General features: G+C 36.2%; 1 protein-coding gene across 2 annotated transcripts in view; it reads right to left on the bottom strand.

Annotated features, from left to right (window-relative positions):
- Dph5 (diphthine methyl ester synthase) overlaps nt 1-11285 on the bottom strand; it is a 36818-nt gene extending 25533 nt beyond the window's left edge. For both annotated transcript variants that reach the window (XM_089253238.1, XM_089253239.1), the window contains exons 1-4: nt 11053-11285; nt 6115-6175; nt 4885-4948; nt 2414-2522 (exon numbers count right to left, since the gene is read on the bottom strand). In XM_089253238.1, coding sequence (XP_089109364.1) covers nt 2414-2522; nt 4885-4948; nt 6115-6175; nt 11053-11190 — 372 coding nt within the window. In that variant the 5' untranslated portion in view covers nt 11191-11285. The remainder of the gene's footprint in view (nt 1-2413; nt 2523-4884; nt 4949-6114; nt 6176-11052) is intronic.
- Between the last annotated feature and the right edge of the window lie 1725 nt (nt 11286-13010).

A 13010-nucleotide genomic window follows, 5' to 3' on the forward strand; every position in this document is an offset into this window, starting at 1 on the left:
CCGCGTGACGGGACGGGTCTGGTGAGAAGAGGTTCGACGAGTGACCCGGCGTCGCGACGTAACAACATATATACACACATACATTAAGTACATATTCTTTGCCCCCCCCCCCGGAAAAGTTTAAATGACGGCCCTGGATACCTCAGCTTACGACTAGGGTTGGGAATCGATTAAAATTTTAAACTGGTTAATCAAAATTTTTTAATCGATTAATCGAATTTTAATCTAATATTTTTGTGATCATATAAGATGGTATAAAAATTATGTTTTATTGGTATCACTCACCTATTCTGTAGATGTAAATATAGGAATAGGTTAAGAAATTAAGGCTACCCGCTTCAAGAAATTTAATATGCTAAACATAATTGCCAAAACCTGCAATTTCTTCACTTGGATCTTGATTTTTTAAAAGAAATTTGTTATTTTTAGTCATCATTCACTGATTTTGAAACTATCGATTATACTGTTGCTTGCTTGCCTAGAGAAACTCCTCTAGAATGGTACTTGTGAGGAGATAAGCCAATGCTTCCAAGAATACAGAAAATGTACTGTTCATACAAACAATAAATTTTAGTTTTGTCTTCTAAAATCGTCCCATCATCCCACTCAATTTCAAACGGAAATCATCAAGTTCCTTTGAATCTAATTTCATCAAAATATTGATTCAAATATTTTAAATATGGTCACTTATCCAAAATGTTCAGGATAAAAAAAACATGATCTATGACATCTAATGTTTTTTTCTCAAAAAAATTAAGTTAATTCACAAACTTTTAATAAAAATTTTAATCAAATTGATCAAGTCAATTCCCTCCACTAAAATTTTTAACTGGAATTAACAAATGAGCGATTAACCGACCCAATTAATCGGGCCAGCCCTACTACTTACGACTAACAACGATTTCTTTTCTCAGTTTTTCTGTGTTTAGTAAGTACGGATTTGGCAAACAAATGTTTTGGCGGATATGGACGCACACACTAACATAAAACAGCCATGTCATGAGCTGAATTCCCAAAAGCAGAATGTTTTGCATTGTTCTGCGGTAAAAAAATTACCATAACATTTTTCTATACTTTTTCTTTTAAATTCTTCCAGATTTTTCTGCAACATATGTCACACATTGACATATTCTGCTTTGAGAGCTAAATTTTCGTGCTAATCAAAATGATTTCAATGAATACCAGTTACTTGAGCAACGTTAATTTATTTCCCATATCGGGATCACTTTCTGACAGTGTCTTTCTCTTTCAGAAGGAGATTTTGACCCATTTCATGTAAAATGAATGATTAGGCTAAGAAATACCTAAAAAAAAATAAGAAAAAGCCTCCGATTTGAATGGTTTGAGTGGATACGGTAAGACTCTTAATATCAAATTCAACAATCTGGACATTTTAGGAACTTATCTAGTCTATCTTTCTTCCTTATAATTATTTTCGAGATATATACTTTTATATTGGGTTACAGCATCTGGGTTATGTTTAATGTTCACATTTTTTAAGCCACCTTGTTGGGCAATTTGCCTGTTGTGGCCTTTGTAACTATCATCTTTTCCATCTGTATGTTTGTGGGAGAGAAACGCGCTAACTATATCACCTAGCACGCACATCTTCACACACTTATGCTTCACTATGGTTCAGGAACCCACTCATAGCATACGTATAAAAAACAGACATTTTTCATCTTTCTTTAAATTCTCATTCATCCAATTGTGAAGTTGTTTGTCAAAATTTGATCAGTTTGTCTTTTTTATAGTGCTTCTTAGTGTTCCCTGAAAGTTATTTTGAAATTTTGGGTGATTTCTGGAACTAATGATTCTCCATAGGTTTCAAAGGAAAATCATGTTTCTGCTAACAAAAACTTCAGCTAACATATGTGTGATTCTGGAACAAATTATCTTCTTTAGCTAAGGTATGTGATGAGCCATGTATAGTAAGTACTGTTACTGGTTCTACATAGCATATAGAGAGAAACGATATCACTCTTCACTGTTGTACAAAGTACGAAAGACTGTTTACCAAGTGGAGATGGAGTTCTGAAAGAAATTTCGCAATGCCTCTATGGAGAATTGATCCACCAACCTCTTCACTTTCCAGGAGAATGCTCTACTACCAAGCTACAGAGAACTGACATTTTCTTAATTAGTTACTAGAGCTATTAGCCAAGTCCGGACGCTGTGGATGCACAGTCCCATTAAGAACTCGTATATGCTCTAAGGAAAGAAAATGTCAAAAAAATCTTCTGTAACTTAATGGTAGAGTACTTGACCAGAAAGCAAGAGATTGCTGGTTCGATTCCTTGCATAAGCAAAGCGAATTTTCTTTCCAAACTTCTTCACTTGGTAACCAATCTTTTGTACTTTGTGCATAGTATATGCGCACTCACTCACGCAGAGCAAACAAGATTAGAAATACCTGCAATCCGCAGCAAGCAACAGCATTAATTATTGATGCATTGTGAACTATGGAATATGGAATGTCTTTTTCACATGCTCTCAAAACCAGGTCCGTGTGTGTTGTAGCACTGAAAAAATAATGTAAAACACATTTTATTTCCTCATAAAAGTATACAAAAATAAAAGAAACGGAAGAATAGAAATGCCTGTGAGTGCTGCATATTATTAGGATCATAATTGAGGTTACAATGTTGAATACATAACTCAAGAGTAATTTGAATGTTCCCAGTAAAACACTTACAATGACAATCTCATCAACACTTAGCAAATCATCAAATCTTTGAGTCAGATGACAATTAGTTCCTCTTATACACGATAAATTATATGGTGAACTTTTGTTATAACGACCAGTTTGGTTGACAGGAATGTTGAATGATTGTAAAAAAAACTCTGATTTTCAGCATGAAAACATGTCCACCTGTTCGTATATTCTTCAATCTGAAGGCAAGCAATTTAATACGAATGGCTATCGAACAATATGTATTACATCATGGTCAGAATCTTTTATACTTTTTCTTTTCAACCCAGATTCAGAGAAACCACAGACCTGGAAAAACATCTTTTCAAGATCCTGCATCAGCTATCATTTTCAACTATAAAAGACTAAATAAAGTCCCTACAGTTTTCAATATTCATTCGTTTCAAGTATAAAGCATGCTTGAGATCAGTGATTTTCAAATGATTTGCAAGAACTCTCTGAGAGAGGCCATAGACGTTGCAGGATATTTTATTACGAGGGAAAAAATACATAATGAAAACATTCTTAGGCTTTCATGGACTGGCTCTCAGTGAAATGTATACAATTTTTCTTTCTGTTTAAAAACATATCAGACCATCAGACCCTGAAAGCTCAGAAGATGTACAGAGGGTGAAAGTGACATGTTTTATCAAGTGAAAGGGAGGATAATAGACGAGCCCAAGTGGAACATGAACCACCCTACCAACCCTGTCTTATCTAGAACTACTCGAGGTATCTTTTTTTACACAATCGATTATCCTTCATGTGTCAAGTCTGAAAAACCAAATTTGTGATGTTTCTAAAAGACCTTCACGCAAACTAAGTACGTATTTGGAAAGAACAAAAATCCTATAAAGTAGCACCAATTTCATTGAAATATCTGGATTTAATGGCGAGCAACGAGTGTTAAATGATTGGCAAAGTTAAAAATCGAATTGTCAAAAAAATTTATAATTGCCAATTTTGCAAACACTTTTCTAGCTACAATTGGTCAAATTTGCCATGAACTTGTTCGCTCCACCAGCTTCTGAAAGAGCTTACAATAAACCATAATGGTTTTCTGGTTCAGGATAAATTTAGCCTTTTATTTGCGATACATCATTGAAACCAGCATTTGTTGAAGTAGATATTCAACGAAAATTCGGAATTGTGCGATTTCAGATTTTAGTGACCATTTGATTTTGCAGAAAAGTTCCAATAAGGTAACACTAACTCTATCAGGGTATTTGTATTTAATGGTGAGCTACAAGCACTGAGGGATTGGTGAAGTGAAAATCTGTGTGTGAATTGCTTACAAAATCTACTAAAATTACTTTAACGTAGATTTGTGTGATGTATTGCAAACAAAAGATTAAATTTCTCCTGAACTAGATGCCTGATATGGGTTATTGTAGACTCTTTTGAAAGCAGTTTGTGCAATGAACAAGTTTTGGTAAACTTGACCATTTGTAGCTGGAAGGTTGTTTGCATAATTAGGGATGAAAAGTTTTGGCAACAATTCGATTTTGAACATTGCCAATCTTTCAGTGCTTGTAGCTCGCCATTAATTCCAGATATCTCAATGAAATCTGTGTCACTTTATAGGATTTTTTCTGCTTTCCAATTATGTGCTTAGTTTGCACGTAGGTCTTTCAGAAACTTAACAAATTCAGGTTTTTTCAGACTAGACACATTCCTTTTCCCTTAATCGATTATCCTTCATAACTCAAAAATGGTTTGAGATAAGACAAGGTTGGTAGGGCGTTTCATGTTCCATTAGGGCTCATCTATCACCCCTTTCATTTGGTAAAACATGCCACATTCACCCTGTATATGTTAAGGTAAATGCGATAAATCAGTTACTATACATAATAACATGTTATTATGCATACTTATTTGCCAATCATCTTGCTAAGTTTAATAAATTCATAACTTTTACCAGCAAATATGCATAACATCCTAGCACCCATTGGTAAATTTGATAAATACTAAAAAAATCATTACTTTTAAAAGAGATTGTGCATAATACCCACAAGCGTCATTAGTACATTTGATAAATAATGAAGGTGTTGTTGGTGAATTTGATAAACATGAAAAAACTACAAATGAGTCTAGCATGCGTGATGAATCTAAATCAGACCTCGATACTATAAAAGTGATGAACAATCACTGTACAGAAAATAAGTTTTTCAGAAAAAAAAGAACCATATTACCCAAAAGGATCGCCAACAACTAGGAACGAGACGTCATCGTCTTTTGCATCTGCTAGAATACTATCTATAACAAAATTAAAACCAAATGAGCTAGAAGGCAAGAAAACTAATTTTTTTGTGAAAGCTTTAAAGCAATTGTTATGAAGCTCAATTAAACGTATTTAAAGATATTTACTCTTGATTTGAGCTTTCAAAAACAACTTTAGGACAAAGCATATTTTACACAAAACAACCTGAAGCCATTCCCATAGCCATGAAAGTACAAACATCTAATTTCTATTGGGCATTAAAAGCAGATGTCCTCAGAAAAATAACAACATAAACCTCTAATTTATGGGGTATTCTCGATATGTGTAACCATTTTAAAGCTAAAGAAAATGTTTTGAAGTTGAGAGGTGAAAATATTTTTCACATCCACATTGGTTGAGAAAAAGGATTTTCTTGGGTGAAATCTTGGGTGAACTATAAGGCTGGATCAAATGAAAATGGAATAGTTGTTATAATTTGGTTTATTTTTGTATGAGTGTGGCAAAACTTGGTGTAAAGGTAGAGCAGGCGGTAAAGAAGGCAATCCCTACTCATGAATGAACTTGGCCTCAGTAGTAGCGCAGAATCACATGATATGTGCTGGCGGTCAGACGAGTGTCTTGTCCAATAGGCAATCTATTGTTTTTTCATCTGTGCCTGCGGAATGTTCGCAAGTAAAGAAGAGCAAATATAGTGTTATTCATTTTTTAGCGGCAGAAGGAACTGAAGTCTGTGAAGTGTATCAGCAAATGAAAGCAGCGTACAGTGAACATGCACTGTGATTTACTAGTATGCAGGACTGGCACAAGCGTTTCCGCAAGGGAAGGGAATCTGTGAATGATGATACGTGACTCAATCGATTGTCACTTGGATGATACTGACGACCAACTGCCAGCACACATCATGTGATTCTGCATGACTACCTAGGTCAAGTCCATTTCGGAATGGGGGTCGCCTTCTCCTTACCCCCTCCTGCTCTACCTCTACAGTTTTGCCACAGTCATACAAAAATAAACCAAATTATAACAACTGTTCTAAATTCATTTAATGTGTATAATATCAGAGGATATATTAGGCCTATATCCTTCAATATTCGAACCACTCTGCTCACTAGAAATTGGTGCTTCAACATCTAAGCTGCCGACCATCAACCGACTATGATAAATCAATGTGTTGTGTTCATCAATAGTCAAAAATACAAACCTGAATCTTGTTCAACAAATTCCCTGTCCGCAATAATTAATTCTTTCCCATAGAAATCTTCCTAAAAAAATAAAAAAAAAGACATAAGACATCCATAATGAGCATTTATTAAACGTGAAAATAGGCAGTTTAAACCTGCACAAATAAAACTTCTCTAACACAAATTCTTGGTAGGCCTATCTCAAAATGGCTTTGATCACCCACATAATACATTCCTATAAGCGTGCCGTTCAAATATTACATCTCTCAGCAGACATTTTTAGCCATTTCTGACCTGCCAACCTATTAGCAAAACTCTGACCCCCTCTCAGCAAAATTTTGTTTAGATCTGCCCCTACCTTCTAATACATATTGGAATCAGAAACGTAAGTGCGGACTCGTGCCCCCCTCCCCCCCAGATCAAAAATATTTTTAGTAAAAAATATTCTTTAAAAAAAAATCAAAATTTTGAAAGAAAGTACCTTTACATGTCATTATAATCAATTTGTAATTTCAATGCTATTCGAAGGCTAAAAACTCAAAAGAAATTTATTGTGATCCATCCTCTAAGCCATACGGTATAAGCTAAACCCATGACCCACCGACCAAATGTGACCCTCAGGGAAATCTGATGCGGCCCGCCACCTTAAAACTCATTTTGTTAAAATTAACTAAGCGCCACATTTACAGATCACTTAGTGACAAGTGGCAAAATTCCAGAATACTTAAGCGGTCCATGGCACATTTAGAGATCCCTTGAATCAAATGTGGAACAGTTTCAGAGCACTTAAACAGCCCCAGTGTAATTCTAAATCACTCAAGAAGTTACACCCCCTCCCGGCGCATTCCCAGATCATTTAAGCAATCCGTGGCATAATTAGATCACTTGAGTATACACGGCACAGCTCCAGAGTACTTAAGCGACCAGCTACACATTTCCAGATCACATGAAGAATCTGCAGAACATATTTAGACCCCAAAGTAGAACGTTTTGTATTGTACTGCAATGAGCCCTCAGCTAAATGAAAAAATGCCCTATAGTAAAAATTCATTTAGTGCTTACCATGCAAAAAAGTATTAAAATCATCCTGAGACTGTTCTACGACATATGTCACAGATTTGCGGCATATTCTGCTTTGAGGTATTTAGAGATATAACGAACTCCAAGAGACCATAAAAAATCACTCTGTTATAAAGGAATTCTATGTTTTTAAATTGTTCCTATGTACATTTATCTGTGGGATTAGAAGGATTTTGTTACAAGATTTTTGCTATAACAGTATTCGTTATAAAATGGGAATCAATATTTTTTTGCCAAAATCGAATCTTCACCAAAATTTGTAACCACCAATTATGAATTGTTGTCGATTTGACAAATGCCAATTTCAGTGATGTATTGCAAATAAAAGGTTAAAGTTCTCCTGAACCGAAGCACTGATATGGCTTACTGTAAGCTCTGGTGCAATGGACAAGGTTTTGGTAATTTTGACTTATTGTAGCTAGAAGGGTGTTTGGGAAATAGATGATCAAACATTTTTGCAAACAATTTGATTTCAAACTTCGCCAATCTTTCAGCGCTTGCATAACTTCCATTAAATCCAGATGTCTGTGAAATTGGTGTCACATTACAGGAATTTTTCTGTTCTTTCCAAATTTGTGCTTAGTTTGTATCCTTCCAGAGAATACTGTCAGAGAATTTTCCTAAAGATTATTCTAGAAAATTTTACATCTCAAGGTCGCGGGAACAATTTTCTTGAAGTTCTCGCTAATTTCCTTCCATCTAGCGCATTTGATCCAACAGGCACAGCTTTGCGATCTTTTCATCTGAGCCCACTGCAGTAAAATCTGTTTGGCTTGTTTTGTCATGTGGTTTTAATAAATAATAAATTTGCAGAAACGTTTGTTCTTTCTTCTATTGACACCCCCCCCCCTAATGATGTTCATCACTTGGCAGTTGTACACATGAACTCAGTCATGTGTCACTGAACTCTTCATAGCTGCCAACATTGAAGAATGACAATTGAGGTTTTTAACGTGGATCCAAATTTCCTGCAAAAATTTAAAACAGGATTTTTGAAAACATTTTAGGGATTTTTGATTATTAAAAGATTGTAGGGACTTTTCACTATTAAAAGTAAGATTGTAGGGATTTTTTTCATTTTTAAAAATAAAATTGTAGGGATTTTTCCCCTTTGCAAAAATGTCACATCGTGCCAAGACGATAATCATCCCCAACCATAGGTTAAATTCCATATCACTACTACTTTCAAATCAAATCTTGCCAAAAAAAAAAATCCCCATCGCACACAATACTAGACATACATATAACATGTCAAAATATATTTTGAATTTATATGTATGCTTTTCCGTAATTTCTTGTACACCTTGTCATTCTGGGGTGGCAAGCAGACACAAAAATTGACGCTCTCCTTCCCATCTTATTTTCTTCTAAATACCACCAAATACTCGTTATTTTCTACAATTTTTCACTTCCCCCATTTCAATCCACACTTAAAAATTTCTTCTCGTTTCCTGGGTGGGTGGGTGGGGGGCAACATGACATGGCTTTGAACTTTGTGATATAGTAGTGAACTTTGTGCTTTACTAATGGTACATGCACTCTTTTGAGGCAATCATTTTTCCTTTTCTTTTTCTCGAGGAACTCAGAGCATCCTTTTTAGTCAGCAGTTAATTTTGGATGCCAGCTTCAAGATGGTGATAAAAATGTCGAGAGTTAGAAAATAAATTCCCCCTAGATCCAAATTTGATTTTGAACTTTGCCAATATTGCAACACTTGCCCATCTCCCATTAAATTCAGATATTTCTGTGAAATTGATGTCACATTACAGGAATTTTTCTGTTCTTTCTAAATATGTGCCTAGTTTACATGTAAGTTTTTCAGAAACTTCGCAAATTTGACTTTTCACATTCATTTTTTTGCGTAATCAATTATCTATCGTAACTCAAAACAGTTGAAGATAAAACCAGGTTGGTAGGGTGTTTCATGTTCCACTTACAATCATCCATTAACCCCCCCCCCCCCCGAAGTTTGGCAGGACAGCTCAACGCCAAAGCAGAATGTTTTGCATTGTTCTACAACAAGCCCTCAGCTGACTAGAAATGTTCTGCTGTAAAAATCCCCACAATAGTGTTCTCTGAATTTTTTATTGAAATTCTTCTAGACTGTTTCTTTGGCTCATATGGATTGAACATTATTTGGAATTGCTATTGGATAAGGTGGAAAAACCAAAGCACCAAGGTAATCTATTGGAAACAAAAGAAATCACCACAACTACACTAACAGAATCTTTGCCAGGCGATGGAATGACCAGCGAAAGGAGGGGTAGAAGCTGTGAGTTCAGAGCATAGGATCCTATGGGTTGCCTTTAGTGGAGGAAGGGATGATGAGAGAGGGGACGTCATATTATTTATAAGAGTCCCAGTGTTTTTGCTAGGATAGCGTTTTTAATCAACCGGAGAATATTTCATTAATTGTCAAGATTGCATGGAGATTTTATTTCTTTGGCGAGAAATACATCCAAAAACATCCCTCACTCATGAAGCTTTTGAATTTTTCTTGCCAAGCGAAAAAATCTCCAACACATCGCCAAAAAGGGATTATTGTATATATTCCTTTGGCTCCCTTGAATTGAGCATTTTTGGAACAGATATTCAATAATATGAAAACACTAAGCACCAAGGTAATCTATTGGCAAAAAAAAAAACGGCACAACTGTGATAACAGAATCTTTGCAGAGTAATGGAATGACCAGAAGCTGTGGGTTCAAAGCATAGGATCCTATAAGTTGCCTCGAGTGGGGAAGGAGGGGCAATGAGAAGGACATCATATTTATAAGCCTCCTATTTATTTCATTAATAGTCAGGATCGCTCGAGGGATTTTTTGCCTTTGGCGAGAAATACATCCAAACGCATGACCTGGTTCTAACTCTTGACGATTTCTCGTCATGCTTTTGATGTTTTTTCTCGCCAAACAAAAATTTCCAACACATCACCAAAAAAAGCTATTATGTTGCTGTTCCTTCGAAGCCAAGTTTAATGATAGCAAATGAGACCAATCCCCCAATCTACGGTATACCGTCTTGGTCACCAAATTTTCATACGCGCCAAAACAGTGATATGTCGCGAACATAATTCATCCTTCACAATAATGTAGATGGTGCCAATGCGCTCCATTTCCTTCTCCAACTTATTGCTGCCATTTCATTTTGCTCAAAGCTGCCTTCGATTTTTTTGTGCCGTTTTTTCACGCTATTTCTTTTTGGTGTTATGGCTGATCATGTAGATTTTACGTATCTGCACTAGATACAATTCAAAGGGCTGAGAAGCATTATGGATTTCCGTATGAAAATGGGCTTATGTTCAGGCAGTAACACTAGTGCCTTTGGGGTTTGTGGCGGATAATATTTTCAGGTCCGGGACACGGTCCTCCTTATCAGCGCGAACTGACGCTCGAGCATAGTGAGGGCTTTTACAAAGCCATTTACGTGCCACTGGCATGCACTGTAAAAAGTACAACCTACAAATGTCTATTGATTTTTATCAATTATGTAAATGCAATTACCATTATTACATTTAATATTTTTTTTTATTTCCACTTGTTTTTAATCATTTTTTGGGTATTCTGGCAAATGACGCTAGCGTCAAAGCGGGTTTGGCGATAAACAGAAGAAAGAAGTCGCCAAATCGCGGTGGGAATTTACCACAAATGACGCAAGCTCATATTCTTCAATCCCCATATAGCAATCTCAAAGCAGATTGTAACACGGTTCATGTTTCAAAGGCAAAAAACGAAGCATATCGCGTCCAAATATAAATCAATCATTTCGACAACCAATTAGAACATTAGAAGTAATTGCAATTTAGAAGTAAATGATGAAAATGCTTTTTGTTTAGTATTAGAAAGGATATTTAGGATGTGCTGAAACATTTTACCAACCAAGCCTTCTTTGCCGACGGATGCCAAGACGGACGTGTAGGCTTCCAAGTAAACTTTCTTCGATCTCTTTATTATTTCCAGGCCTTTGAGCGTGATGTCTTTGGCGTCACCGAGTCCAAGACCTATCAAATAAAGCATTATTTTTCACAACATCGCACGTGTTGTTAAAATACACCCAACGTCTTTTCCCCTCGCAATATAACGTACTACCTACGTTCAAAAAAAAAATTGCGATTTCTGGTTACAAGTAGTGTTGCCAGATCTTTAAAAAATTCCCAGCCAAAAATCATCCTCAAAAGTTATGTGACTATACGTCCCGTATTTCCTGAGACAGTCCTTGTATTTTCTGTATTTTTGGCCGTCCCGACTTTTTGGCAAAAGTATTCCCGGTTTTTCTCGTATTTTGCATGAAGTCAACTTGAATTATTCTTTATTGAAGTCAAAGATTGAAATTATATTGTGATAATTACAACTATAAATAGGAATATTTATCTCCCTCATCGTGGAATTCATTTTAATCCACTGCAATTTGTAGTAATGCTTCCTTTCCCGTCATTGTGATTTTTCCGTAATTTCAACAATAATTAGCAACTTTGTTCAGATTTGGCGTCATTCTTGGCGATAATTGGCGATGTCCTGTATTTTCTGGTATTTGGAATCCCAATTTCGCGTATTTCTCTCGAGGAAATATGGTCACCCTACTCAAAAGTAACGAGAAAAAAAATTATATTACATAGTGTAAATTTTTGTTTTAAAGCGGTCCTAAAGCCCTTTTGCAAGGACGTAAAATAAAATGTCATGTCAACGAAAAAAAAAATACCCAAAAATATTTTCAACAATATATGGTCAGCGTTGTAGTATTTTTCTACATCTGCGACGGTTTTTTCCTGTCATCTATCCAGTAATTCAAGAACTTCATTAATGAAGCACAAACAGAAATAATAGTACTTGTGCTACTACTGTCTAGTATTCAAAAAAACAAGCGAATAACAACTATCAAATAACACTGTTTCCAAACTATAGATGGCAGTAAATTCTGACAAACGATGCTTTTCCCACCTTCTAAATTTTTATGTCAACAAACAAGGCGGCCCGCATAATCCTGACGATACTGCTGATACAGGCAACTATCGATGTAAAGCCAGGTTTTCCAAGGAATATGATTTTTGCGCCGCTTGATCCGAATTGGACCATTTCGTGCCGGCAGAGACGTGTTACATAATCACGCTACGTGTTTGTGTTTTCCTTGCGTGGCGCATCAAATCGGGACGGCTTTTTTCTGTATATGGCCTTAGCGTCGGCTACTCTATCGTCTGCATGCTCCACTTTGAAGGGAAGAAAGCACACAAGAATGAAGAGAACATCGGCAAAACGCGCGGCGCACGACGCATTTGACTCCTCCAGAAGCAGTCCGCCAATCACGCCCGACGTAAAGCGCTGTCGTGAGCCACGTTGCGTTCTGTAGGAAAACAATCCTACTGATTTTCTTATTGGTGAGTGGACGGAGTGTCGCGCTGGGTGAATCACGTTGCGCGTGGCACAGGAAACCTGCTCCTAGAAAACCCCGGCTTTAATGAACTCTCCCTAAAAATAACCAGTTTAAAAAAAAAAAGTGCCAATGAGGCTATTTGGATCACGTGATATTTCCCTTTTTCTCTGAGGGACATACAAACCGTATCCAAAGTAACCAATATGGAGACTTTCTCACCACCCAAGTAGTCGCCTGACGTCAAATATGAAGTGAAAATTTGGTCATTTTCTCTGAATGACGTCAGTCAAAGAAAAATTCACGTCATTTCAGTCATTAAATGACCACGAACAATAAAGGTTAGGAAATAACGTGATTCTTGATGACCTTAATGAAATATCAGGTCATTTCATGACCTTATTGGTCATGAAATGACGTGATTTCTTATGGCGTAAATGATTTTGCGTCATAAAAATCACGAATTTCTTTC

This window comes from Pholcus phalangioides, unplaced genomic scaffold (genome assembly GCF_987345545.1).
Source record: "Pholcus phalangioides strain wild (caught in Gottingen) unplaced genomic scaffold, Ppha-v1.0 ptg000032l_1, whole genome shotgun sequence".
Lineage (NCBI taxonomy): Eukaryota > Metazoa > Arthropoda > Arachnida > Araneae > Pholcidae > Pholcus > Pholcus phalangioides.